Source organism: Myxine glutinosa, chromosome 10 (genome assembly GCF_964187855.1).
Source record: "Myxine glutinosa chromosome 10, kmMyxGlut1.1, whole genome shotgun sequence".
NCBI classification, from domain to species: Eukaryota; Metazoa; Chordata; class Myxini; order Myxiniformes; family Myxinidae; genus Myxine; species Myxine glutinosa.
This window is the reverse complement of record NC_136270.1, coordinates 31,264,409-31,288,475: the sequence shown is the minus strand read 5'-3', so window position 1 is coordinate 31,288,475 and position 24,067 is coordinate 31,264,409. Positions and strand designations below refer to the sequence as shown.

At 45.9% G+C, this 24,067-nt stretch overlaps 1 protein-coding gene across 2 annotated transcripts in view; it reads left to right on the top strand.

Annotated features, from left to right (window-relative positions):
- The window catches only part of TICRR (TOPBP1 interacting checkpoint and replication regulator), a 62,354-nt gene extending 38,551 nt beyond the window's left edge, over positions 1-23,803 (top strand). For both annotated transcript variants that reach the window (XM_078785519.1, XM_078785518.1), the window contains exons 17-23: positions 1,797-1,861; positions 2,751-2,897; positions 7,062-7,207; positions 12,060-12,731; positions 14,607-15,288; positions 22,175-22,309; positions 22,448-23,803. In XM_078785519.1, coding sequence (XP_078641645.1) covers positions 1,797-1,861; positions 2,751-2,897; positions 7,062-7,207; positions 12,060-12,731; positions 14,607-15,288; positions 22,175-22,309; positions 22,448-22,569 — 1,969 coding nt within the window. In that variant the 3' untranslated portion in view covers positions 22,570-23,803. The remainder of the gene's footprint in view (positions 1-1,796; positions 1,862-2,750; positions 2,898-7,061; positions 7,208-12,059; positions 12,732-14,606; positions 15,289-22,174; positions 22,310-22,447) is intronic.
- The last annotated feature ends 264 nt before the right edge of the window (positions 23,804-24,067 follow it).

Here is a 24,067-nt window from a genome sequence, read left to right as displayed (position 1 = left end):
GAACCAACAAAGATGTGCAGGATGCATGTACACAGCTGGGAGAGGACTGGGACGTCAGTGAGGAACTGATGGATAAATTGGAGAACTTCACTTGTCTCATGTACGCACCGAAGTCGGGGACAGTGAAGGTGAATGACTTGAGATATCACCTGTTCTGTGCCAAGAGGGGAGAGATCGACAGTCACCAGCTACCTCCGTGCAAAGACTGCTTAACCAAACATGCACAGCGAGCCAACTATCAAGCCGCTATTTGGAAGAGGAGTCTCAAGATGGATCCAGCAGTACCGAGTCCAATCGGGAAAGGATGGCACTGGGATACCCAGGATGGTCGCGTGCAGCTGGCAGTCGACTGGATGCAAGGACAGCCCGCACCACAGGCGGTTCTGGATTTACTGGCATGCACCTGTTCGAAAAGATGCACACTACCCATGTGTGTCTGCATGGCCAGTGGTTTGAAGTGCACAGACATGTGCAAACTCACCACATGTGACAACCAGAGAGTGTATGGTGAGAGTGATGACAGTTCGGCAGAAGACGATGAAGAAGACGACGACGATGACGAGGATAACTTCTGAATTGTAGAACTGTATGGAGAAAGATCATGTACATATGTGTAACAAATATGGTGTACGCTGAATTGATAACTCGTGTACTTTATGGTATGATGTCTATAAATATATGTTGCTTAAATAGAAAGTACATTGTTTTCCTTTGGTTTACTTTATGTATAGCTGGTAATATAAGAGAACCATACAACACTACAAGACTAAAAACGTTTGCATGAATATGATGTAAATTATCTCGCCAAGTTAGGGTACATCAGGATACATACATATACATGGAGTAGGTTAATCATCACATGCATCATACGTCTGTGGTATATTCAAGAACACCACATACAGTTTGGTCATAATGCCTTCATATTTTTAGAATTAGACATTTCTGACACCAATTTCAGTACTTTTTGGCCTATATATGGCTGACATCCCAATATTATATATACTATTTTTAGACCAATAATGGTATACAAACTATATACATGCTGTCGGTCAAAAATCGTAAAATGTAAATCAATATATCATAAGAGCGGAAAGATATACATTTATGGATTTTAGGTCATGGTTACAGCAACTACTGTATATTGGATTTTCTCATCTTTATCAAGGTGTATGAGATTTAAGGCCCAAATTTGACTTTAATCATACTGTGTGTTTCTCAAATTCAAAAATTCATTTAATATCCGCCAAACTGAATTTTTGCCTAATTTTGTTTTCATTGGGGATTTTGTGATAAATTTTGAGGGTTGGCGGAAATAATTATGTTTTCATGATCATAAAGAGGTTACTATATATCACACAGGCACTTTCTATACATCATGTGAAAGATAATTCAATTACCTTTCACCTGGTATACAACACTAACTGATACATATAGGAGATATTATTTGAAAGCCCCAAAACGAACCCTACCCCCTAAATCTTAGGCGGAAAAATTACCGAAAGCGTTATTGGGGTGGTCTGACAAATGTGATGATAACACAGATACGGCTAAGAGTTTCACACTGCTATCACATTTTTTTCAGCACTAGGGTCCCTGGCCTTGCCAAAAATAACTGTTAGCCATCCTCCCTCTGATTGAGCATAATGTCGAAAATTTGAGGGTCTGGCTCATAGCCTAAAAAAATTAATAACTTATTTCCCTCTCCTCTACCCCTTCCATTTTGTGAGATATAGATGTAAAATGTGCTTTGTGATTGGCATCTGCTTTCCTCCTCCTTGTCTTGTTTCTCTACACAGAACCCACCACAGTGATTCTTCTGGTGTAGACATGGTGGAAGAATCGCCAGACAAAACTGTGGACGGTAAGGTGCACGTGTTTCGCAAAGATGTCACGGATATCACAATATGTTGTATTTTGGACATTATTTGAGTCAGAGGTGGATTTGACATTAAGGTGCTAGTCGGGGGTGCACAGGTGGTGCTACTTTTACCCCCGCCACCTTCACCCCTGTTTGTCTGTTTGTTTTGTTTGTCTGTGAGCAGGATTTCTAAAGTTGTGGATGGATTCGGACTAAACTTGGTGCACAGTTCGGGTGTGTGACAAGCAAAAGCTGATTGGTTTTGGTGAAGATCCGGATACGAGAAATTTTAAAGTGAATCTTCACCATTGAGTGACAGGGCTAAAAACAATATATAGCATGATATCGCAAAAAGTTATGAACTGATTCAGATGAAACTTGTTGGATGAGTTGGTTAGGTGATGAGAACTAGTCGATTAGATTTTGGTTCAGGTCCAAATCCAGATCCGGCCTATCAGTGGGATACAAAACGTAGCCTGGTCAGCCTGGCAGGGGTATGTGCTCTACCGAGTGCCGTTCTAGTTTATTTATGGCATTATCATGGCTGAGTTATTCGCCTATCGGCCATTCTAACCTTTTGACCTCTTGACCGAATCTCCTCTCAACCATTGCAACTTCCTGCTGAGTAAGAGTAATCTTTTAGCTCGGCGCAGCCAATTTATTACCAATGTAACAGGTATTGTATGCTGGATATTAAAAAAGTGGAGGTCCATATGATCATACAATTTATTTAATGTAATGTATTGTGTAAGGAACCACCAACATCTTAATACAATTTATTTAATGTAATGTATTGTGTAAGGAACCACCAACCACCAACAACATCCTCGTGAGGAAAGTGTAGAAACTTTAACGCAAACACCTGTAACTGTTGGACTTTGCTGAAATCCAGGTGCAGTAGTGCAAAGCTGCAGGTGGTCTCTCCGTTCAACCCTCCGACGATGTCCTTCGTTCTACTCAGCGGAGCAGCCCATGGCTCGTGCTGCACGCTTTGTCGCTTCCCAACAACTTCTTTCTGGAATGAGTAGTCCACGACAAGGTGAGAAACTTGTATGTCGGTCTCCTCTAACATTGCATCATCAAAGGCGAGACGCAGGCCTACTCTCACCAGTTCTCCATATTGTTACTACTGATTAAAAAGGCAATGAAACCCCATTGTTGATTGCTACCAAATTCCCATGGCAAAGATTTCCGCTTCCGGTCCCTCGAGCGACGGGCCTTGCTTTGATCTCTCCACGGCATCAAAGTTTGAGTGTTTTCCCGTTCGTTTCTTTGTCAAATTTCCGCTGCGTATTTTGTTGTGTATGTGTTATTGTGTGTTTCTATTTGGTTTTGGTTTTGTAGTTGTTGCAAATTTGTGTGTAATTAGTCGTTTCTTTGTCCGCGCCTCGTGCGGCCTGGTGTCTCGTGCGGCCTCCTCGTCTCGACTTGTGCCCCGCCCCCTATATTCTCGTTTGTTCTTTCACCTCTGCTCCTGCTTTCTCAAATCCACGTTCTCACTTAGAGACTTTTCCCAGATTGTTTTCATGGTTTTGTTTAAATATTTATTTAAATATGTTTAAACCGCAGCGGTGATCCCCCCCCCCCCCCCCCCCCCAGGATTTCCATGTTTTAAACGTTTCCCAGTGTGTACCCTGGATAAGAATAGGTATGCCGTATCCCTGCGTGTCGTAGGAGGCGACTAAGAGGGTTGGCGTCAGGAAGGGCATCCGGCTATAAAAAAAAACATTGCCTCAAAAAGAGAACCATGACAATTACAACTACATGTGGGCAGGGTACAGCCCGAAGTGGAGATCGGTTTCTGAGGTTTGGGACATGGAATGTAGGGACAATGACAGGGAGATCAGGAGAAGTGGTGGAAGTATTGGTCAGAAGAAGAGTGGACATATGTTGTGTGCAAGAGACGAGATGGAAGGGAAGTGGTGTGAGAATGGTGAAGGGTAGGCAGGGACAGAAATACAAGTTTGTGTGGCAAGGGTGCCTGGAGGGCGTGAATGGTGTTGGTGTCATGTTTTCTGAGGAGTTTGTAGACAGTGTGGTGAGTGTGACTAGAGTGAGTGACAGGTTGATGATGGTGAAAATGATGATTGGAAAGCTCTTGGTGAACGTCATCTCGGGATATGCTCCGCAGGTTGGTCGGAGCGATGAAGAGAAGGATAAGTTCTGGTGTGCGATAGAGAAGCTGATGGAAAACGTGAAAGATGAGGAAGTTGTTGTGGTAGGAGGAGACCTAAATGGACATGTGGGAAGGAGTATGGATGGTTTTGACGGAGTTCATGGGGGTTACGGATATGGTGTGAGAAATGGAGAAGGTGAAAGGATTTTGGAGTTTGCTGATGGAGTTGATTTGTTGATTTGTAATACTCAGTTCCAGAAAGAGGATAATAAGCTTGTTACATACACGTCAGGTGGGTCGACGACAACCGTTGACTACCTGATGGTGCGTAGGCGAGATAGGGGGCACCTCCGAGACACAAAGGTGATCCCGGGGGAGGAGGCTGTTTCACAGCACCACTTGGTTGTCTGCGACGTAAGGGTGAAAGGTGCGAGGAGAGCTCGGCGGGTGAAGTACCAACCGAGAATGAAGGTGTGGAGGTTGAAATAGGTGACAGTAGGGGAGGCATTAAAAGAGAGGCTGAGTAGGGTAGAGGATGATGTGGTTGAGCTTGAAAGTGGTTGGATGTCAATGAAAGCTAGTCTGTTGGGAGCCGTTGGTGAGGTATGTGGATGGACAAAAGGACCACCGAGGCACTCGGAAACATGGTGGTGGGATGATGAAGTTGGAAAGAGGATTGACGAGAAGAGGAAGAAGTTCAAGGAGTGGCAGAAGGCGAAGGGTACGGGAGCAGAAACAGCAGAGCATGAAAGTTATAAGGCAGCCAGGAAGGCTGCAAAGAAAGAGGTAGCAAAGGCGCAGGAGGCATGTAGGAAAATGTTCGGATAACGCTTGGATTCGGAAGAGGGTCAGAGAGCGGTATTCAGGATTGCAAAGCAGATAGCGAAAGAGAGGTGTGATGTGATGGGGGTGAGCTGCTTGAAGGATGAAGTGGGACAAATCGTTGTCGACCCAGATGGAATTAAAGGAAGATGGAAAAGATATATGGAAATGCTGTTGAATACAGAGAATGAATGGGATGGCAACATAGAGAGTAACCCAGTTTTAGGACCGGCAGAGAAGATAACTGAGAAGGAAGTTGAGGAAGCGATAAAAGCAATGAAGGGTAGAAAAGCGGGAGGGCCGACGGGAGTTGTGGGAGATATGTTGAAGGCAGCAGGAAGTTGGGGTGTGAAGAGAATGACAGAGATCTGTAATCTGGTGGTGAAAGAAGGCCGCATTCCAGTGGATTGGGAACTGAGTATCCTCGTCCCTCTATACAAGGGGAAAGGTGACCCTCTAGAGTGTGGCTCGTACCGAGCGATAAAGTTATTGGAGCATGGAATGAAGGTATTGGAAAGGGTGTTGGAGAGGAGGATAAGGAAGAAAGTGAAGATTGACGAAATGCAGTTTGGATTTATGCCAGGAAGAGGAACGACAGACGCGCTTTTCATTGTGAGGCAGTTGCAGGAGAAGTACATGGCGAAGAGGAAGAAGTTGTTTCTTGGGTTTGTTGATCTGGAGAAAGCATTCGATCGGGTTCCACGCAAAGTATTGACATGGGCATTGAGGAAGTTAGGAGTGGAGGAATGGTTGATCAGAGTAGTGATGGCAATGTACAAAAGAGCGCGCACAGCTGTAAGGACGAAGGACAGGAACAGTGGTGAGTTTGAGGTGAAGGTGGGAGTGCATCAGGGGTCGGTACTAAGTCCACTACTATTTGTAGCTGTGATGGAGGTGCTGGCTCAGAACGTAAAGGAGGGTTTACCGTGGGAGTTGTTGTATGCAGATGATCTGGTGTTGATTGCGGAAAGTATGGATGGACTGAAGGAAAAGATGAACACGTGGAAGGAATGTATGGAGACAAAAGCTCTGAAGGTGAATATCGGAAAGACGAAGGTGATGGCAAGTGGTAAAGCATGTGGTGAGGTGGAAAGAACTGGGAAGTGGCCCTGTGCTGTGTGTAGGAAGGGTGTCGGAGTGAACTCCATTCAGTGTACAATGTGCGCTGAGTGGGTTCATCAAAAATGTAGTGGTCTGAGAGGGTCATTAACCAGTGTGGCAGCTACATTCAAATGTAAGGTGTGCACAGAGGGAGCTGCAGATGGAGGAAATGTTGAGTTGGATCTTGGAGACGGTGTGAAGCTGGAAGGTGTGAAAACATTTTGCTACCTCGGAGACATGCTGAATGGAGAAGGTGGATCAGACTCGGCAACGGTTGCTCGAATGAGATGTGCATGGAAGAAGTTTCGGGAATTGAGTGGCGTGCTGATGATGAGGGGAGTGTCGTTGAAGCTGAAGGGAAAGGTGTATGCTGCATGTGTGAGAAGTGTTATGATTTATGGGAGCGAGACATGGGTAATGAACGTAGAGCAGCAACGAAGGTTGGAAAGGGTGGAAATGCGAATGGTTCGACGGATGTGCGGAGTATCGTTGAGAGAGAGGAAGACAAATGATGAATTGCGAAAGATGATGGGAATAGAGCCTGTGATTGATGCTGTGAAGAGGAACAGGTTGAGATGGTTTGGTCATGTGTTGAGGAAGGATGAAAGTGACTGGTTGAGAAGAGTGATGGAAATGAATGTAGAAGGAAGTAGAAGACGGGGAAGACCGAGAAAGACTTGGCTAAAGATGGTGGAAGAAGAAATGCGGGCAAGGGGGTTAACAAGGAGAGATGCAGAAAATAGGGCAAAATGGAGAAGATTGTCATGGGGACCGCAAGGCTAACCCCCGCTCTAGCAGGGAAAATGGCCTTTTAAAATGCATGTTGTTGTTGTTGTATCAACTCCACAAACAGGTACATTGGCTCACACATTGGCAATTGGAAAATAACCTCCATTGGCAGAATCTCAGGAGATATGAAATAATGTTTTAAAAACTTTATCATAACCTCATCACCACACCTTTTGTCTCGGTACGTTGAATGAAGAGTGTGGGTGGTGCGGATTAAAGGGTACATGACCAGAAACGATACTTGCCAAGTAAGGGAATTTGTCACACTGGACAATAAAACTGTGTTTTTCTTTCGGTTTTGGGTTAAGCCTTTTTATTTTTATCCCTTTGTGTTAGCTAAACCAATGACACCACGTATTTTCATTGTTACATCAGGCCGTAAACGCATACTCTCTCCGAAACCTCGCACTGCACCTTCGCCTCGCACCCTTCTCTTTGGTGCCGCTGTGGGGAGCCCAAGAGAAAAGGCAACTCTGCCCAGATCATCGCCTCGCCTGTCTGCCCGGTTGAGAGCATCACTGGTACGGCCAGCACTACTTTCACGCAAAAGGTCTATTTCGTGGAGAGGGCATGGTAAAATGTTGAGCATGGGAAAATAAAATGTCCGTTTTTTTCAGGAAGTTAACCATCCAAAGCTAAGTCAAATCCTATCCCAATTGAAACGTAACTGATATAAAGACTATTGTGTGCAATTTGTGCACCATACCCTGGTGTTGGGCTAGCGGCTAGGGTGCCGGCTTAGGATCCTAGGATCCTGGGTTCGAATCCCGGTCTAATCGCTGAATTAACACCAGGGGGGTTGACTCAGCCTGTCATCCTTCCGAGGTCGGCTAATTGAGTACCAGTTCACTGGTAATTCCCTGTTTGTCGTTAAAGGCGGCAAAAAGGGTTGGCGTCAGGAAGGGCATCCGGCCGTAAAACATTGCTTCAAAAAGGGGACCGAAAAACAACAACAACCACGGTTCCCGAAAAAGGCCAACCCCCGCTTTGCGGGGAAAAATGGCCTCTAAAGGTGGTTTTTTTTTTGGGTTTTTTTGTGTGCAATTTGCATGCTTAAAGGCTCCAGTTAAATAAATTGAAGAAGCACCCGCTCTCCCTACGACAGCAGCTGAGTGGGGTGAGGGGGTGTGGGGAGGGGGAATCCTTTTCCAAGAATGCAGCACGTTCGTGTAGCACATCCCTTTATTTGGGCGGTGTATAGGCAACAAACTGCTGCTGAGTTCGCTCCCGAAAATAAAAGTATATGAAGTAAAAACATGCGTGCTCCGTATGTGCATGTATAATACAGCATGGTTATATACCTGGGATCATTCCAATTGCACCCCCGCTCCTCCCCTCAAAGGAAAAAAATCCCAAGATGGGCGAAAAAAAAATGTTTGCAAAACTTGATGGAATCAAACGAAACTTGCACATACACAACTTCAGGGTGCCCTCATTAATCCCTGAAAGTTTCAGTTTCCGAGTTTAAATCCTCTTGGAGGAGTAGATGAACCACACAACATACACTATATCACCAAAAGTATGTGGACACCCGAACATCGAACACCTTATTCTAAAATCATGGGCATTAATATGGAGTTGGGCCTCCATTGCTGCTATAACAGCTTCCACTCTTCTGGGAAGGCTTTCCATGAGATGTTGGAACATTGCTATGGGGATTTGCTTCCATTCAGCCACAAGAGCATTAGTGAGGTCAGGCACTGATGTTGGGCGATTAGGCCTGGCTCACATTGGACGTTCCAATTCATCCCAAAGGTGTTCGATGGGGTTGAGGTCAGGGCTCTGTGCAGGCCAGTCAAGTTCTTCCACACCGATCTTGACAAAGCATTTCTGTATGGACCTCGCTTTGTGCACGGGGGCATTGTCCTGAAATAGGAAAGGGCCTTCCCCAAACTGTTGCCACAAAGTTGGAAGCACACAATCGTCTAGAACGTCATTGTATGCTGTAGCTTTAAGATTTCCCTTCACTGGAACAAAGGGGCCGAGCCCGAACCATGAAAAACAGCCTCAGACCATTATTCCTCCTCCACCATACTTTACAGTTGGCACTATACAATCGGGCAAGTAGCGTTCTCCTGGCATCCACCAAACCTAGATTCGTCTGTCGGACTGCCAGATGGTGAAGCGTGATTCATCACTCCAGAGCACGAGTTTCCACTGCTCCAGAGTCCAATGGCGACGAGCTTTACACCACTCCAGCTGACGCTTGGCATTGCGCATGGTGATCTTAGGCTTGTGTGCGGCTGCTCGGCCATAGAAACCCATTTCATGAAGCTCCCGACGAACAGTTGTTGTGCCGATGTTGCTTCCAGAGGCAGTTTGGAACTCAGTAGTGAGTGTTGCAACCGAGGACAGACGATTTTTATGCGCTACGCGCTTCAGCACTCGGCGGCCCTGTTCTGTGAGCTTGTGTGGTCTACCACTTCGCGACTGAGCTGTTCTTGCTCCTAGATGTTTCCACTTCACAATAACAGCACTTAGAGTTGACCGGGGCAGCTCTAGCAGGGCAGAAATTTGACGAACTGACTTGTTGGAAAGGTGGCATCCTATGACAGTGCCACGTTGAAAGTCACTGAGCTCTTCAGTATGGCCCATTCTACTGCCAATGTTTGTCTATGGAGATTGCATGGCCGTGTGCTTCATTTTATATATACCTGTCAGCAATGGGTGTGGCTGAAACAGCCGAATCCACTAATTAGAAGGGGTGTCTGCATACTTTTGGTCATGTAATGTATCTTCCCTCCATTATATAGAGACACTAGCAGAAGTACCCGGCATTGCCGGGCGGGGGAGGGGAGGGGAGGGGAACGGGGGGGAGGGGAGAAGAGTGGGAGGGGGAGGGGGAGAGGGGAGAAGAGGGGGGGATGGGGAGGGTGAGGGATGGGAGAGGGGGGGAGGGTGAGGGGAGGAGGGAGGGGAGGGGGGAAGGAGGGAGGGGAGGGGGGAAGGAGGGAGGGGAGGGGGGAAGGGGGAGGGGCCGAAGGGGGGAAGGGGGAGGGAAGGGGATGGCCAGTCAACAATGACGTTGCAGTTCTCATGGTCGGAGAGCAGCACAACAATCGGACATGGTCCTGCATATTCGCAACAGCACGAAGCGGATTTTGGAGACTCACCGATCCTGTGACGTCCTCCAGTACCGGCGTTGCCGGGTGGGGGAAGGGAGACCCGTACATTCCCAACCTGTACATTCGCCCTCTCGACTCGAGCTCACTCGGACAAAAGCCTCGCACAAATTACACTGTGAAGGCCCAATGGTCATGTCTATGCCACAAATCACGGGCGCACTGAATTGAAAATATATAGAACGCTCTTACTCCGTGAAAAGTGAAGCCGCTGTGTCGCCATCTTGGTCAGCACGGCTCGACCAACTCGCTTCGCGGATCTCGTTTTGTGCGGCAATAAACTGCTCCAATCGGTTACGGAAGGGTTGTGGAAAGACGTTTCACAGCTGTTTCAAAGACATTTAATTCATATCGCACAAAATCGATACAAAACACGATCGCATAAAAGGTGAAAAAACGTGTGACGGGATGGAACATCACGTGATCGCTCTGAGCGAAACGGCTCGACCAACTCGCTTCGCGGATCTCGTTTTGTGCGGCAATAAACTGCTCCAATCGGTTACGGAAGGGTTGTGGAAAGACGTTTCACAGCTGTTTCAAAGACATTTAATTCATATCGCACAAAATCGATACAAAACACGATCGCATAAAAGGTGAAAAAACGTGTGACGTGTGACGGGATGGAACATCACGTGATCGCTCTGAGCGAATCAGTCTGGCGGCGGAAATGGAACATCACGTGATCGCTCTGAGCGAATCAGCGAGCTGCTCTGGAACCGGCTGAGATTAGCGGGTACTTCGCTGAAATGCGCTGAGGTAAATATGAACAAAAAATATGGATCGTCAAATATTTTGAGTTCGGCCATGTTCGTCCCAGGCTCAATGGCCATGTCTATGTCAAATATCAAGCACGTAAGCCTCTCCGTTTAGGAGTCTATCGGTAACATTACACACACACACACACACACACACGCACACGCACACGCACACACACACACACACAAAAACTGTGTTTTATATATATAGATAGTCATGCTGAAAATAATTTGCCAAAACACTTCCAACTGTGTACCTCGTCTGCTGGAGCACATGATGAAGTATACTTGGGCACATTACTGCTGATGTGATTATTCCTCTTTCACTGCCCTCAGGTTTCACATTATCTACCCTCTTCTTATTTCTCTTCCCAAGTCTAAACTCAGCACTCACCTTCCTTCATTCATCCCCGCTTCTCTCACATGTGGAACAGTCTTCCATAGATCCTGAGACTCTTGTCTCATTCTCCTCCCATGATTTCCTCTTCTGCCTCTGAGCTCTGAGCTTTTCTATAGGTGCTTTAGGCCCTGTCGCTCTTTCGTCAGCATCTTTTCTTCATGTTGTGCTCTCGTGCATCTGTTTTCCCTTGCTCATACTGTCTGTTGACCCATTGTTCTACTCTTGCATGAGCCTTGACACATGCGCAATAAAAAGGATGCAGTTCACCATGTAATAATATGGAAAAGACATGGTTTGCTGTAATCTGTATGTAAACATATCACGCCGACATAGGCTTGGTTCTATAATCTTAAATTCTAAGAGAGTACAATGTGTGAGCACACTTTCCGTGTCTGATTATGATTTAGCGCCTGCAATACATCGAGCAGAATTATTATTTTCACACACAAACCATTTATACAGATGCTGGGGAACGTTGGTTCTTAAAGAAACATGTCCTTATAATGGAACCCTAACACGGCTTTTTGGAATTGCACCCATCTGCCACAATATAGTGCTGCATTTGTATTGAAAAAAAAAAAGAGTGTTTCAAAACAAATACATGGAACCAAAACCCCAAAAACAAAAACATTGTGTTGGTCAGAGTTCCAGCCATCGAAAGAACATGCCCACTGCATGGACCAACAGACTCATCACTGCCGTTTATAACATAACATGCATGTAATTGTTGGAGATGTAAATGGACGTTGAACACGCGTCTCGTTTGCCAGCATTTGCTGGTGGGCGTTAAAGATCCCATGGTGTCCTTTGCGAAAAGTAGGCGAGCTATCGCCGGAACCATGGCCAAATTCCAAATCCCTGCCCTAACCTACAGAGAGAACTACATCAGCGGCACAGCCATGCACTCAGCCAATGATGCTACCCCGCAGCCTCGTACTGCATATGATCGAAGAAGATTGGAGATTTAGACATATGGCATGCTGAGCACCATTACCTTGAAAACAATTAACACTTGGCAAATAAAACTTTAGCTTTTTTTTTCTTGGAACGGAACTTCACAAGTACTTTTTGTGTTCGCGGTTGCACTTGCATGTAGGTTTTCAACAAGCTACGCAAACGAAGCCAGGCGGAGCTGACGCAGTGTGATGACGCCTCTGCACAAACGTCGTCCAAAAGTGCAAAGACACCGCGTCGCTCGCTCTCATTCTCAAGCTCTTCGGAAGACGTTTTCCTGAAGCAGAGCCATCCTGAAGGAGGGCCTTCTCTGCAGGCTGCACAAAATGTTGACTTTGGAAACGAGGGGAGTGCTGCAAGTTTGGGTGAAACTGATAAAGAGGAGAGTCCAGTTAAAAGGACAGAGGAACAAATTGTGTCAAAGAACCCTCAACAAGGAAATGATGAAGTCGTATTTTTCACTTCTCCTGAGAGCCACAAAATTCAGCCTAAGCAGTGCAAGAAAGCCATCGTCACATTGAGGCCTACAAGAGAGAGTGACAGGCCTACAAAGGAATTGGGCCCATCACATGAGACCAGCAGCTCACCGAGCAACAAGGTATCCAATGACTGCACAGCTCAGCAGGTTTACACCTCACCCAGGGAGAGTGTGAAACCAAGCACCAGAGATTTTAGAGGCAGTCCTGCAGCATGTCAGAAAGCGAAGTACACACTACGTCTGACTCCAGATCGACAGCAGCGCCAGGCCGAGGCAAGGCAGAACGCCCAGCTAATGGAAGCTACTGAGATGCACACCACTTGTGGGGAGACTGAGGTATTTCTACTTCTTTGCTTCCTTTTTGATTTTGGTTTTCTTTATACTTTGCAGGATGATGATAAGGACACATTTACAGTGCCTTCAGAAAGTATTCAAACCCCTTTGCTTTTTCACATTTTGTTGTTCCAGCCTGAATTTAAAATGGATTAAATAAATAAAAAATTGTCACTGATCTACAGAAGATACCCCATAATGGCAAAAGTTATAACATGTTTTTAGAAATGTTGATGAGCTCTGCTTGGTTTCCGCCAGACGTAGCGCTTTGTATTCAGGCCAAAGTGTTCAATTTTCGTCTCGTCAGATCACAGAATATTTTGCGTCATGCTCTCAGAAGGGCATCCGTCAGGAAGGGCATCCGGCCATAAAAAAAACATTGCCTCAAACAGGGAACCATGATTGTCATGGGGCCCGCAAGGCTAACCCCTGCTCTAGCGGGGAAAATGGCCTTAAAACGATCATTCATTCATTCATTTCATTCTCAGAGTCTTTCAGCCTGGTGTTGGCTTAGCGGTTAGGGTGCAGGCTTGGGATCCCAGGATCCTGGGTTCGAATCCGGTCGATCGCTGAATTAACGCCAGGGGGGTTGACTCAGCCTGTCATCCTTCCGAGGTCGGCAAATTGAGTACCAGCTTGCTGGGATGAATGATCCCGGTGTGTGCCCCGGTTTAGAATAGGTACACCGTATCCCTGCGCATCGTAAGAGGCGACCAAGGGTTGGCGTCAGGAAGGGCATCCGGCCATAAAAACATTGCCTCAAACAGGGAACCATGATTGTGATGGGGCCCGCAAGGCTAACCCCCGCTCTAGCGGGGAAAATGGCCTTAAAACGATCATTCATTCATTCATTTTTCTCAGTCTTTCATGTGCCTTTTTTTGCAAACTGTCATGTGCCTTTTTTTGCAAACTGTCATGTGCCTTTTTCTCAGGAGTGGCTTCAATCTGGCCACTTCCCATAAAGCCTAGATTTGTGAAGTGCTGCAGAGACTGTTGTCCTTCCGGCAGGTTCTCCCATCTCAGCCAAGGACCTCGGTAGTTCTGTCCGAGTGGTCATTGGGTTCTTGGTCACCTTCCTGACCAAGGTCCTTCTTGCGCGATTGCTCAGTTGGTCAGGCGCCAGCTCTAGGAAGAGTCTGGGTAGTTCCATATTATTTCCTAATGATGGAGCTCACTGTGTTATTGGGAAGTTTCAACACTCAAGAAATTGTTTTATACCCTTCCCCAGATCTATGTCTCCTCACAATTCTATCTCAGAGTTGTACAGACAGTTACTTGGATTTCATGGTAGAGTTTCTGCTCTGATATGCACTCTGTACTGCGGGGCCTTATATAGAAAGGTGTGTTTCTTTCTAAACCATGTCCAATTAATTAAATTAACCACAGGTGGACTCAAATCATGTTGCAGAGACATCTCATGGATGATCAAAGGAAATTGGATGCACCTGAGCTCAATTTGGAGTGTCGTAGCAAAGGGGATGAATAGTTATTGACTCAAGATATTTGAGCTTTTCACTTTTAATTATTTTGTAAAATAAATTCTAAAAAAAAACTCCGCTTTAACATTATGGGGTATTATTTGTAGATCAACAACAACAAAAATCCCAATTTAATCCAATTTCAATTCAGGCTGTAACATCAAAATGTGAAAAAAGTCAAGGGGTGTGAATACTTTCTGAAGGCATTGTAGTTTTTTTTTGAATTGCTGTGTCATGGTGTTGTGGAAAGGTATGTGATTATAGATGTCAACGATGAAATATCCCTGTAGTTTGAGAAGTTAAGTGTATATAAGGAGAATCAACATCTACTCAACCTAGCCTTTTGACTTTTATATTTATTTGTTTATTCATTTATTTTTGTACCCTTCTAATCCCTTAGACATCGATGCATCCACCAGAATTTGAGGTAGAGATTGTTAACACAAGCTCGGGGATACCACGCCTTCGTCTGCGTCGCACTAGCTCAATCAAGGATTGCTCCGAAACGTCACCTACCATAAGATCCTCTACTGCAGGGAAGCAAACAGGGTTGCCTGTTTCCTCACCTGTACATTCACCATCACCTTGCACACGGCACTGCATGCGGGCAAACCGAACAACACCGCCGGGTCTGCACGGATCTGGCTCCCCGGTGCCCGTTCAGACACGCATCTGCCTGTCACTAACACCCACACAGCAAGACGAAGGCGGTGTCGGTCACTCCCCGTGTTCAGTCCGTCCATTAACATCGTTGACTCCAGACGCCATCAGAAGATGGCCGAGAAGGAAACGTGCAGGAAGTGCTTCTCCTGCATGGCATTCCAAGGGCTCACAGAATGGCCAGACAATCTCTGCAAAAAGCTCCCCGGAAGGACTGATGCCAAAGATGTTGGCCGATAATAGTGCAGTCACATGTCACCGGGCCCGGAAGCGTGTACGTCTCACCCCACCACCACCACAAAGAAGCAAGAAGTCATGTCAAGAGGAACTTTCATCAGTTAGCGACGCTGGATCTTGTGTCGATTTGAGTGATGCCTCTTCCAGCATTTCTGCCATATCCGAGGTGTTTATAAACCTTGACGGTAAGATCACCTTTCTCTTTTGCTTTGATATGAACATCACCTTTGTTGGCATTGTTAAGTTGCATCAATCCTTTGAACCCCTTATTTAGTTGTTGTTGTTGTTGTATAGCCCTGGACGGTTCTCTCAAATAGGCCCATGGCAATCGATCTTTCAGGAGTGACCCGGAGATCCCCCACATCCAACATGGTGTACCCCCTCCTTGGTGAAGCCAGGGCCACGAGAGAGACAGAGACGAGTAAATGTGGGATGGTCTATTGGGAGCAATCGGCGTTCTGACCATGCTCACGCGGCCCTGATGAATCTGGGCATCGGGGAAGAGTGTGCGAGATTTGGCCCCCGACTGACGTTGAGGGGTACAACCAATGTGAAGAGGCATTCCCGATAGTCGCCCCTTAGTTAATCCTCTTCCTGTCACCGGGTGCATAAGGCTTCGAGCTGCAAGGTCTTCAATATTTTCCCACGTAGGCTTACCCCAAAGTCAGATGTGCCATTGACATTGCCTCACCTTCGCATGACATTTACCTCCAAGTTTCATTATTTTTTACTTTGTTAGCTTTGTCCTTGAGGGCTGCCAGGACGGCCTCCAGGTACGCACACTCACCTCTAAGCTGTCTCGCTTTGGTTCAAATCTCAACCCAGATATAAACTGTCATCCCGGTGTTTCATCGGTGTGTTTCCCTCGGATGGGCGGGGGCGTCCCCGTCTGCCAGCATTTGTTGATGGATGTTAAAGATCCTGCAGTCTTTGTCGCGAAGAGTGGGCAAGCTTTCACCGGCACCATGGCCAAATTCCAAATTCCTGCCATAACCTTAGTCGAACATTGGGTCTGGCCAGCCGGTTCGTGAAAGATTCGGGCCAAGCTTCCCCGAACCCACCTCACAAAAACGTGGGAATAATTGTGGCCATCAAAGAAGAAGAAATAGCTTTCCTCCTGACGACCATTAAATAATTTGTCTCCATCCCTACATCGGTTTGTGTAATCCGGCATTTCTGCCAGGAGTTTTAGATTGGTCCACTGCCCAATCCATAGCCTGGAGGGTCAACATACCTTCAATTCTGCAAGGGTTGGGGGGCGCGGGGGGGGGGGGGCAGGGTTGTATAAAGGCCATTTGACTGATTGTTTCATCGACCGTAACTATGCAGTGTTCCCTTCAGTTTTGATAGCATTGCAATCAAATTGTCGGTGGCTGCTTATTCAGTAGATTACACTGTTTATTAGTCATGTTGCCCTGATTGTTCTTCAGCTTGCCCTTCTTGTTCGTCATGTTGCCCTGCTTGTTTGTCCGGTTAACCTGATTATTCATCAGGTTAGCCTGATTGTTCGTCATGTTGCCCTGATTGTTCATCAGGTTAGCCTGATTGTTCATCAGGTTAGCCTGATTGTTCGTCATGTTGCCCTGATTGTTCGTCAGATTAGCCTGGTTGTTCGTCAGTTTACCCTGATTGTTTGTCTGGTTGCCCTGCTTGTTTGTCAGGTTGTCCTGATTGTTGGTCCGGTTAGCCTGATTGATAGTCTGGTTGCCCTGATTGTTCGTCATGTTGCCCTGATTGTTCGTCATGTTGCCCTGATTGTTTGTGAGTTTGCCCTGCTTGTTTGTCAGGTTGCCCTGATTGTTTGTCAGCTTGCCCTGCTTGTTCCTCAGCTTGCCCTGCTTGTTCGTCAGCTTGCCCTGATTGTCAGGTTGCCCTGATTGTCAGGTTGCCCTGATTGTTTGTCAGCTTGCCCTGCTTGTTCCTCAGCTTGCCCTGCTTGTTCGTCAGCTTGCCCTGCTTGTTTGTCAGGTTGCCCTAATTGTCAGGTTGCCCTGATTGTTTGTCAGGTTGCCCTGATTGTTTGTCAGGTTGTCCTGATTGTTTGTCAGGTTGCCCTGATTGTTTGTCAGGTTAGCCTGATTGTTCATCCAGTTAGCCTGATTGTTCGTCCGGTTAGCCTGATTGTTCGTCCAGTTAGCCTGATTGTTTGTCAGGTTGCCCTGATTGTTTGTCAGGTTGCCCTGATTGTCAGGTTGCCCTGATTGTTTGTCAGGTTGCCCTGATTGTTTGTCAGGTTGCCCTTCTTGTTCATCAGGTTGCCCTGCTTGTTTGTCCGGTTAACCTGATTGTTCATCAGGTTAGCCTGATTGTTCGTCATGTTGCCCTGATTGTTCATCAGGTTAGCCTGATTGTTCATCAGGTTAGCCTGATTGTTCGTCATGTTGCCCTGATTGTTCATCAGGTTAGCCTGATTGTTCGTCAGATTAGCCTGGTTGTTCGTCAGATTAGCCTGGTTGTTCGTCAGTTTACCCTGATTGTTTGTCAGGTTGCCCTGCTCGTTTGTCAGGTTGCCTTGATTGTTTGTCAGCTTGCCCTGCTTGTTCCTCAGCTTGCCCTGCTTGTTCGTCAGCTTGCCCTGATTGTCAGGTTGCCCTGATTGTTTGTCAGGTTGCCCTGATTGTTTGTCAGGTTGCCCTGATTGTTTGTCAGCTTGCCCTGCTTGTTCCTCAGCTTGCCCTGCTTGTTCGTCAGCTTGCTCTGCTTGTTCCTCAGCTTGCCCTGCTTGTTCGTCAGCTTGCTCTGCTTGTTCGTCAGCTTGCCCTGCTTGTTTGTCAGGTTGCCCTGATTGTTTGTCAGGTTGCCCTGATTGTTTGTCAGGTTGCCCTGATTGTTTGTCAGGTTGCCCTGATTGTTTGTCAGGTTGCCCTGATTGTTTGTCAGGTTAGCCTGATTGTTCATCCAGTTAGCCTGATTGTTCGTCCGGTTAGCCTGATTGTTTGTCCGGTTAGCCTGATTGTTTGTCAGGTTGCCCTGATTGTTTGTCAGGTTGCCCTTCTTGTTCATCAGGTTGCCCTGCTTGTTTGTCCGGTTAACCTGATTGTTCATCAGGTTAGCCTGATTGTTCGTCATGTTGCCCTGATTGTTCATCAGGTTAGCCTGATTGTTCATCAGGTTAGCCTGATTGTTCGTCATGTTGCCCTGATTGTTCATCAGGTTAGCCTGATTGTTCATCAGGTTAGCCTGATTGTTCGTCAGATTAGCCTGGTTGTTCGTCAGTTTACCCTGATTGTTTGTCAGGTTGCCCTGCTCGTTTGTCAGGTTGTCCTGATTGTTGGTCCGGTTAGCCTGATTGATAGCCTGGTTGCCCTGATTGTTCGTCATGTTGCCCTGATTGTTCGTCATGTTGCCCTGATTGTGAGTTTGCCCTGCTTGTTTGTCAGGTTGCCCTGCTTGTTTGTCAGCTTGCCCTGCTTGTTTGTCAGCTTGCCCTGCTTGTTTGTCAGGTTGCCTTGATTGCTTGTCAGCTTGCCCTGCTTTTTCCTCAGCTTGCCCTGCTTGTCAGGTTGCCCTGATTGTCAGGTTGCCCTGATTGTTTGTCAGGTTGCCCTGATTGTTCATTAGGTTAGCCTCATTGTTCGTCAGGTTAGCCTCATTGTTTGTTAGGTTGCCCTGATTGTTCGTCAGTCTGTGTGACAGTGAGTGAGTTCTCACGCAGATCTGCTTTAATGTGCATCGTTCATTCTAGATCTAGCCTGGTGTTGGCTTAGCGGTTAGGGTGTCGGCTTGGGATCCTAGGATCCTGAGTTTGAATTCCGGTCGATCGCTAAATTAACGCCAGGGTGGTTGACTCAGCCTGTCATCCTTCCGAGGTCGGCAAATTGAGTACCAGCTTGCTGGGATGAATGATCCCGGTGTGTACCCCGATTTAGAATCGGTACACCGTATCCCTGCGCATCGAAGAGGTGACCAAGGGTTGGCGTCAGGAAGGGCATCCGGCCATAAAAACATTGCCTCAAACAGGGAACCATGATTGTCATGGGGCCCGCAAGGCTAACCCCCACTCTAGCGGGGAAAATGGCCTTAAAAACGATCATTCATTCATTCATTCATTGTTCATTCTAGAATCGAGATCGACTTAATCTATATGCCCTGCTATGTCTCTCCATTGTTAAATGCCCTGATTGTTCATCAGGGCATTTATCTCAGTATGCAGCGTGTGGCTGCTAGTCTTGTTACCCTCGCCAGAGGAAAGTGTGTTGCATTTGAGTCCGTTTGTTACTCAAGCAAAATCGAAGATTGGTCGGTTGCGTTTGTGGTTCTGTCTGTCTGTCTGTCTGTCTGTCTGTCTGTCTGTCTGTTTGTTTGTTTGTCACCGGCCTACAGGTCACAATTTTCAACCGATCTTCACAAAACTTCACCAAATGGTCTAGTTGGTCAAAAGCAAGAAGCCTATTGTTTTTGGGGTCAAAAGGTCAACATAGGCCAAAAGGTCAACATAGGCCAAATTTATAAAATCCTCAATTTTCATCCGATTGACTTGAAATTTGAAGAGGACTTGCATATCTGGTCACTGAATTCAACCACCTTAAGGTCAATATGGGCCAAAAGGTCAACACAGGCCGAATTTCTAAAATCACCAATTTTCAGTTGATTGACTTGAAATTCTAAGAGGATTTACATATATGGTCACTGATTTCAACCACCAACTATTTTTGAGGTCAACGTAGGCCAAAAGGTCAACATAGGCCAAATTTTAAAAATCCTCAATTTTCATCCAATTGACTTGAAAATTGAACAGCATTTGCACATTGAGTCACTAAATAGGGAAATTAACTATTTTTGAGGTCACAAGGTCATAGGTCAACTCAAGGTCAACCTTCCAAAATCATCATATTTCATCTGAAAAATCGTCACTTTTCTTCCTATTGACCCGAGCTTTGATCAAGATTGTCAATTTTAATCTTGATGAAATGGACAATGTGCTGTATCAATGGAAAAAAAATTTCTTCGGTGTGGGGGACAGATTTTGCAAGTATCGTGCTCCGCATGACGTCTTCTTGTTTGTTTCTGTTTGTCTGTGTTTCTCTACACAGAATAAATATGATTTTCTCTGCAACCGTTGGTCCGATTGACAGGAAATTTTCACCATAGGTGCAACTCCACCTGTATAATTTCAGAATTATAATTATGACGTCATAGGTCGCGTGGTATGGCCGCCATCTTGGAAAAACCGAAAAACTTTGCACCTCTACATCTCTGAAAGTGCTGCATAGAAAAAAATTGAGACATGGCTCATTGTAAAGAACTCTCCATGGGGAATAAAATATGTTAATGATGATGTCATAGGTGCCTCCATTATGACGTCATAATTCGACAAGTACAAAACTTCATCCGATCAAGATGAAATTTCTTGAGATGATGAAAAAAATAACAATAGGTGCAACTACAATAGGTACACCGTAAAAAAATAACGATGACGTCATTGGTCACGTGGTTTGGCCGCCATATTTGTTTTAACACAAAAACCTTAAAAGCCACTGCAAATAAGTCCTGGCGAGGGTTTGCAATCTCTGATTGCTCTTTCTTGTTTGATTTTGCATTAATGATTTGACATTGGCCTCCAACTGTAGAATGAGCAATTTTTGCATATTTAATCACTCTTTCTGTCTCCCGACAGTCAAAAACATTTACCTGAGCACTGATAACTGCGCCAGGCTCAAAAACTTCAGCTTTCCATTACCACCACAAGAACGTTGTCTAATCTTGAGTTTGATGTGATCAATGCAAATTAAATAAATTGTAATTCCAAGTTTAAAGGTAAACTGGGTTTGTCTTTCAAAACTCAACAATATGAACAATGCATGAAAACGTGGATCTTCTAACAGTTGCTTCAATTGCTGAAGGAAATAGAACGGCACTCGGTAGAGTGGATACCTCCGCCAGGCTGAACAGTTTACGTTTTTTTATCCATGATAGGCCAGATCTGGATCCGGACCTGAACCAAAATCTAATCGGCTTGTTCTTGTCACCGAACCAACTCATTCACCAAGTTTTGTTCATAAGTCGTCTATAACTTATTGAAATATCGTTCTATATACCGTTTTTAGCCCTATTCCTCAATAGTGAAGAATCATTTAAAATTATGGGATCCGGATTCGGATCTTCACCAAAATCGAATCCTTTTATCCGTGTCACATACCCAACCTCACCACCAAATTTCTTCTGAATCCGTCCACAACTTTGTGATATCCTGTTCTCAGACAGACAGACAGACAGGGGTGAAAACATAATCTCCTTCCACTTTCGGTGGTGGAGGTTGTTGTTGTTTCGTATGCAGCGTGTGTGTGGCTGCTGGTTGCGTCATTGTTCTTGAAGAGCGTTTTTGTGCCACTGATGCAGTGCCCCAATTACCAGTGAGCTGGTACTAAATTTGGTGACCTCAGAAGGATGATAGGCTGAGTCAACCTCCCTGGCGCTAATTCAACGATCAATCAGGATCCAAGGATCCCAAGCCGGCACCCTAACCGTTAAGCCAACACCAGGCTCCTGTGGCGGAGGACCGGAGGTGTTACATTGTCTTTGGGGTGGATTTAACAAGGTTTGAAATGAGTACAATGACAGTTGGTGCTGTTGAGGTTCAATGTAGATCATTATAATGAGGAATACTTTTCCACACTTTCCTCACTGTTTGGTTTTCCAATTGATATTTAAAACAAATTGTTGTGTTCGCACAAATCCACTCGTGTGAAAGGTTCATCTTGAGTGATCTTGTTTGTTTCATTCTTATTGTTTAAACTTCACAGCGTGTGCAGTCGGTTCGTTTTTCTATCCATGGCTCAAGTTTCCAAATCCAAGTGTGAAACGACCACTAATTGCTACCGACCATTGGTCTTGCTCTTGTCAGAAACCATTGTGTGTGCCATGTGTTTGCACAATATTCCACTTAATGTGACGTCAGAGCCAGGTTGTCATGACTCTATCACTATCACTAACCAATCATATCATGCTGTGATTTGAAGTATGGGTGTACGACAACCCATGGCTTCCATAATTGTGAAGAGGAGCGACGCTGGTTTCTTCTACGAAGATTCTCTATCCCCACACCTGTTAAATTGTTCCTTTCCTGTGCAGGACCACAAGACAAAGATGGGACTTATTGCAGCCCGCCAGGTGCGAAACCCCTTTCAGCCAGCGGTCTCACTGCACTCACCAGCTCGCCCATCTTCTGGACCACCAGGGGGAGCTCGGATGCCGACGCACGGCTCGGTGAGTGCTCGGTAACTCGGTCTCACCGTCTCCTCTGTTCAATCGGTCTGACTCTGTACAGACAGACGTACCTGACGCATGCCTTTCCTCCTTGAGTTGTGTATGTTCTAACTTCATGCGCCTCTGACTTGCGAACAGGCCAACAGGTGGACACACCGGAGAGAGAGCACATTGAAGGCACAACCTCCACGCATTGCTCACCTGCCAATCAGCGTCCTTGTCCCTCCAATTCCATCAACAAAAAACACGTATTACCTTGAACCCAAATCACTGCAGACTTGTTCTTCTCTTTTCACTATCACCGGTCTTGCGTCAAAATTTGGTAATGTTTAGATAACCGGGTTCAAACCCCAATTCCGTTGCCTTCCCTCCCCCTCCACATCCCTACTTCCCTGCATTTGTGGGGATATTGAGCTTCATATAAACGTGAACTTGACAATGTTGCACTTTGGATTTGATTGAAACGGACCAGCTCGGTGTCCTCCAAATGAACAACGGTTAACTGCCGCAGACCGCCGTGCCATACTCTAACTGGTCAGATCACAGCTGGTTTGTGGGAAGTGGGAATGACCTTTGACCTTGCTCTCACTAAGTGACGCAGCTGCTCTTGGTTGTCTCGGCAAAAAAAAGCACCACTGATGTGCTATTCCCATTAACCAGTGCAGCTGCACTCCCAGGATGTTTTGTTTTATTTCATTTCCATGCACTTTTATTGCCCTGCTTTCTCTCTCTCCGTCGGAGAACACTTTGTAGGCCTCTTGGGTGGAACATTGCTTGTATCTTCAGTTTGGACCGTTTGCTCTGTCCTTTAAGTGTGACGTTATGAATTGTTGTTTGGGATCAAGTTTATGAATTGCCATTGGCACATCATCGGATCGACAAATGGAGCAAACAGTTGGGCCTGGCTTCCCAAGCTATTTGGGAAGAGGCTCCTTTTGGCAATCGATGCATTCAGTTGGAGTTATTTTATGGGCTGGCAGGATAACTTGGAGGTGCGTGCACTCGCCTCTGAGTTTTCCGGCCTCGGTTTGAATCTCGACACAGGTATAAAGTGTCATGCTGGTGTTCTGCCAACAGCCGGCATCCTGAGCAAATTACGAACCCTCGTCCCGACTGACTGCTGGGAAGGCAACGGCCAAACCACCCGACCCAATGACTGCCAAGGTGGTGTCCGGCGATACCGACTCTTTGTCACAAGTCCGACATATGGACGAACGTTGATTATCTTGTACGTCGGTTCCAAATGATGTACCGCACTTGGCTGTTCGTATCCAAGTCCAACGATCTGCACTGTGGATCTTAAAGGTAGAGATGAGTCAGGTAAATTAGGGTTATAACTTCAGAAAAGTAAAAACCAAAATAGCCTTTCCACTTGTGCTAACGACGATTGTTTTTGTACATTTTCGTTTTAAGTGTTCGTATTCCGGAAAATAATTTGTACATTTTGATTGTCACTTTTTACATTGTAATTAAAACGTTTTGTGAATTATGAAATTTGATTGTTGTGGTTTCATGCAGCACTTCCTTGTTTGCTACATCAGCCTCAGTTTCGTGCAGCACTTCCTTGTTTGTTACATCAGCCTCAGTTTCGTGCAGCACTTCCTTGTTTGTTACATCAGCCTCTGAATTTTGACCTCTGTGTTAGTAACTGAATAAGTTGAGGTGCTTCGGCCACTGTGCGGTAATCCAAGCGCCGTCTGCTTGTCGACAAAAGTTTGGTGGCCATCCCAATTGGCCTTGAGGTCATTTTAAGATCAG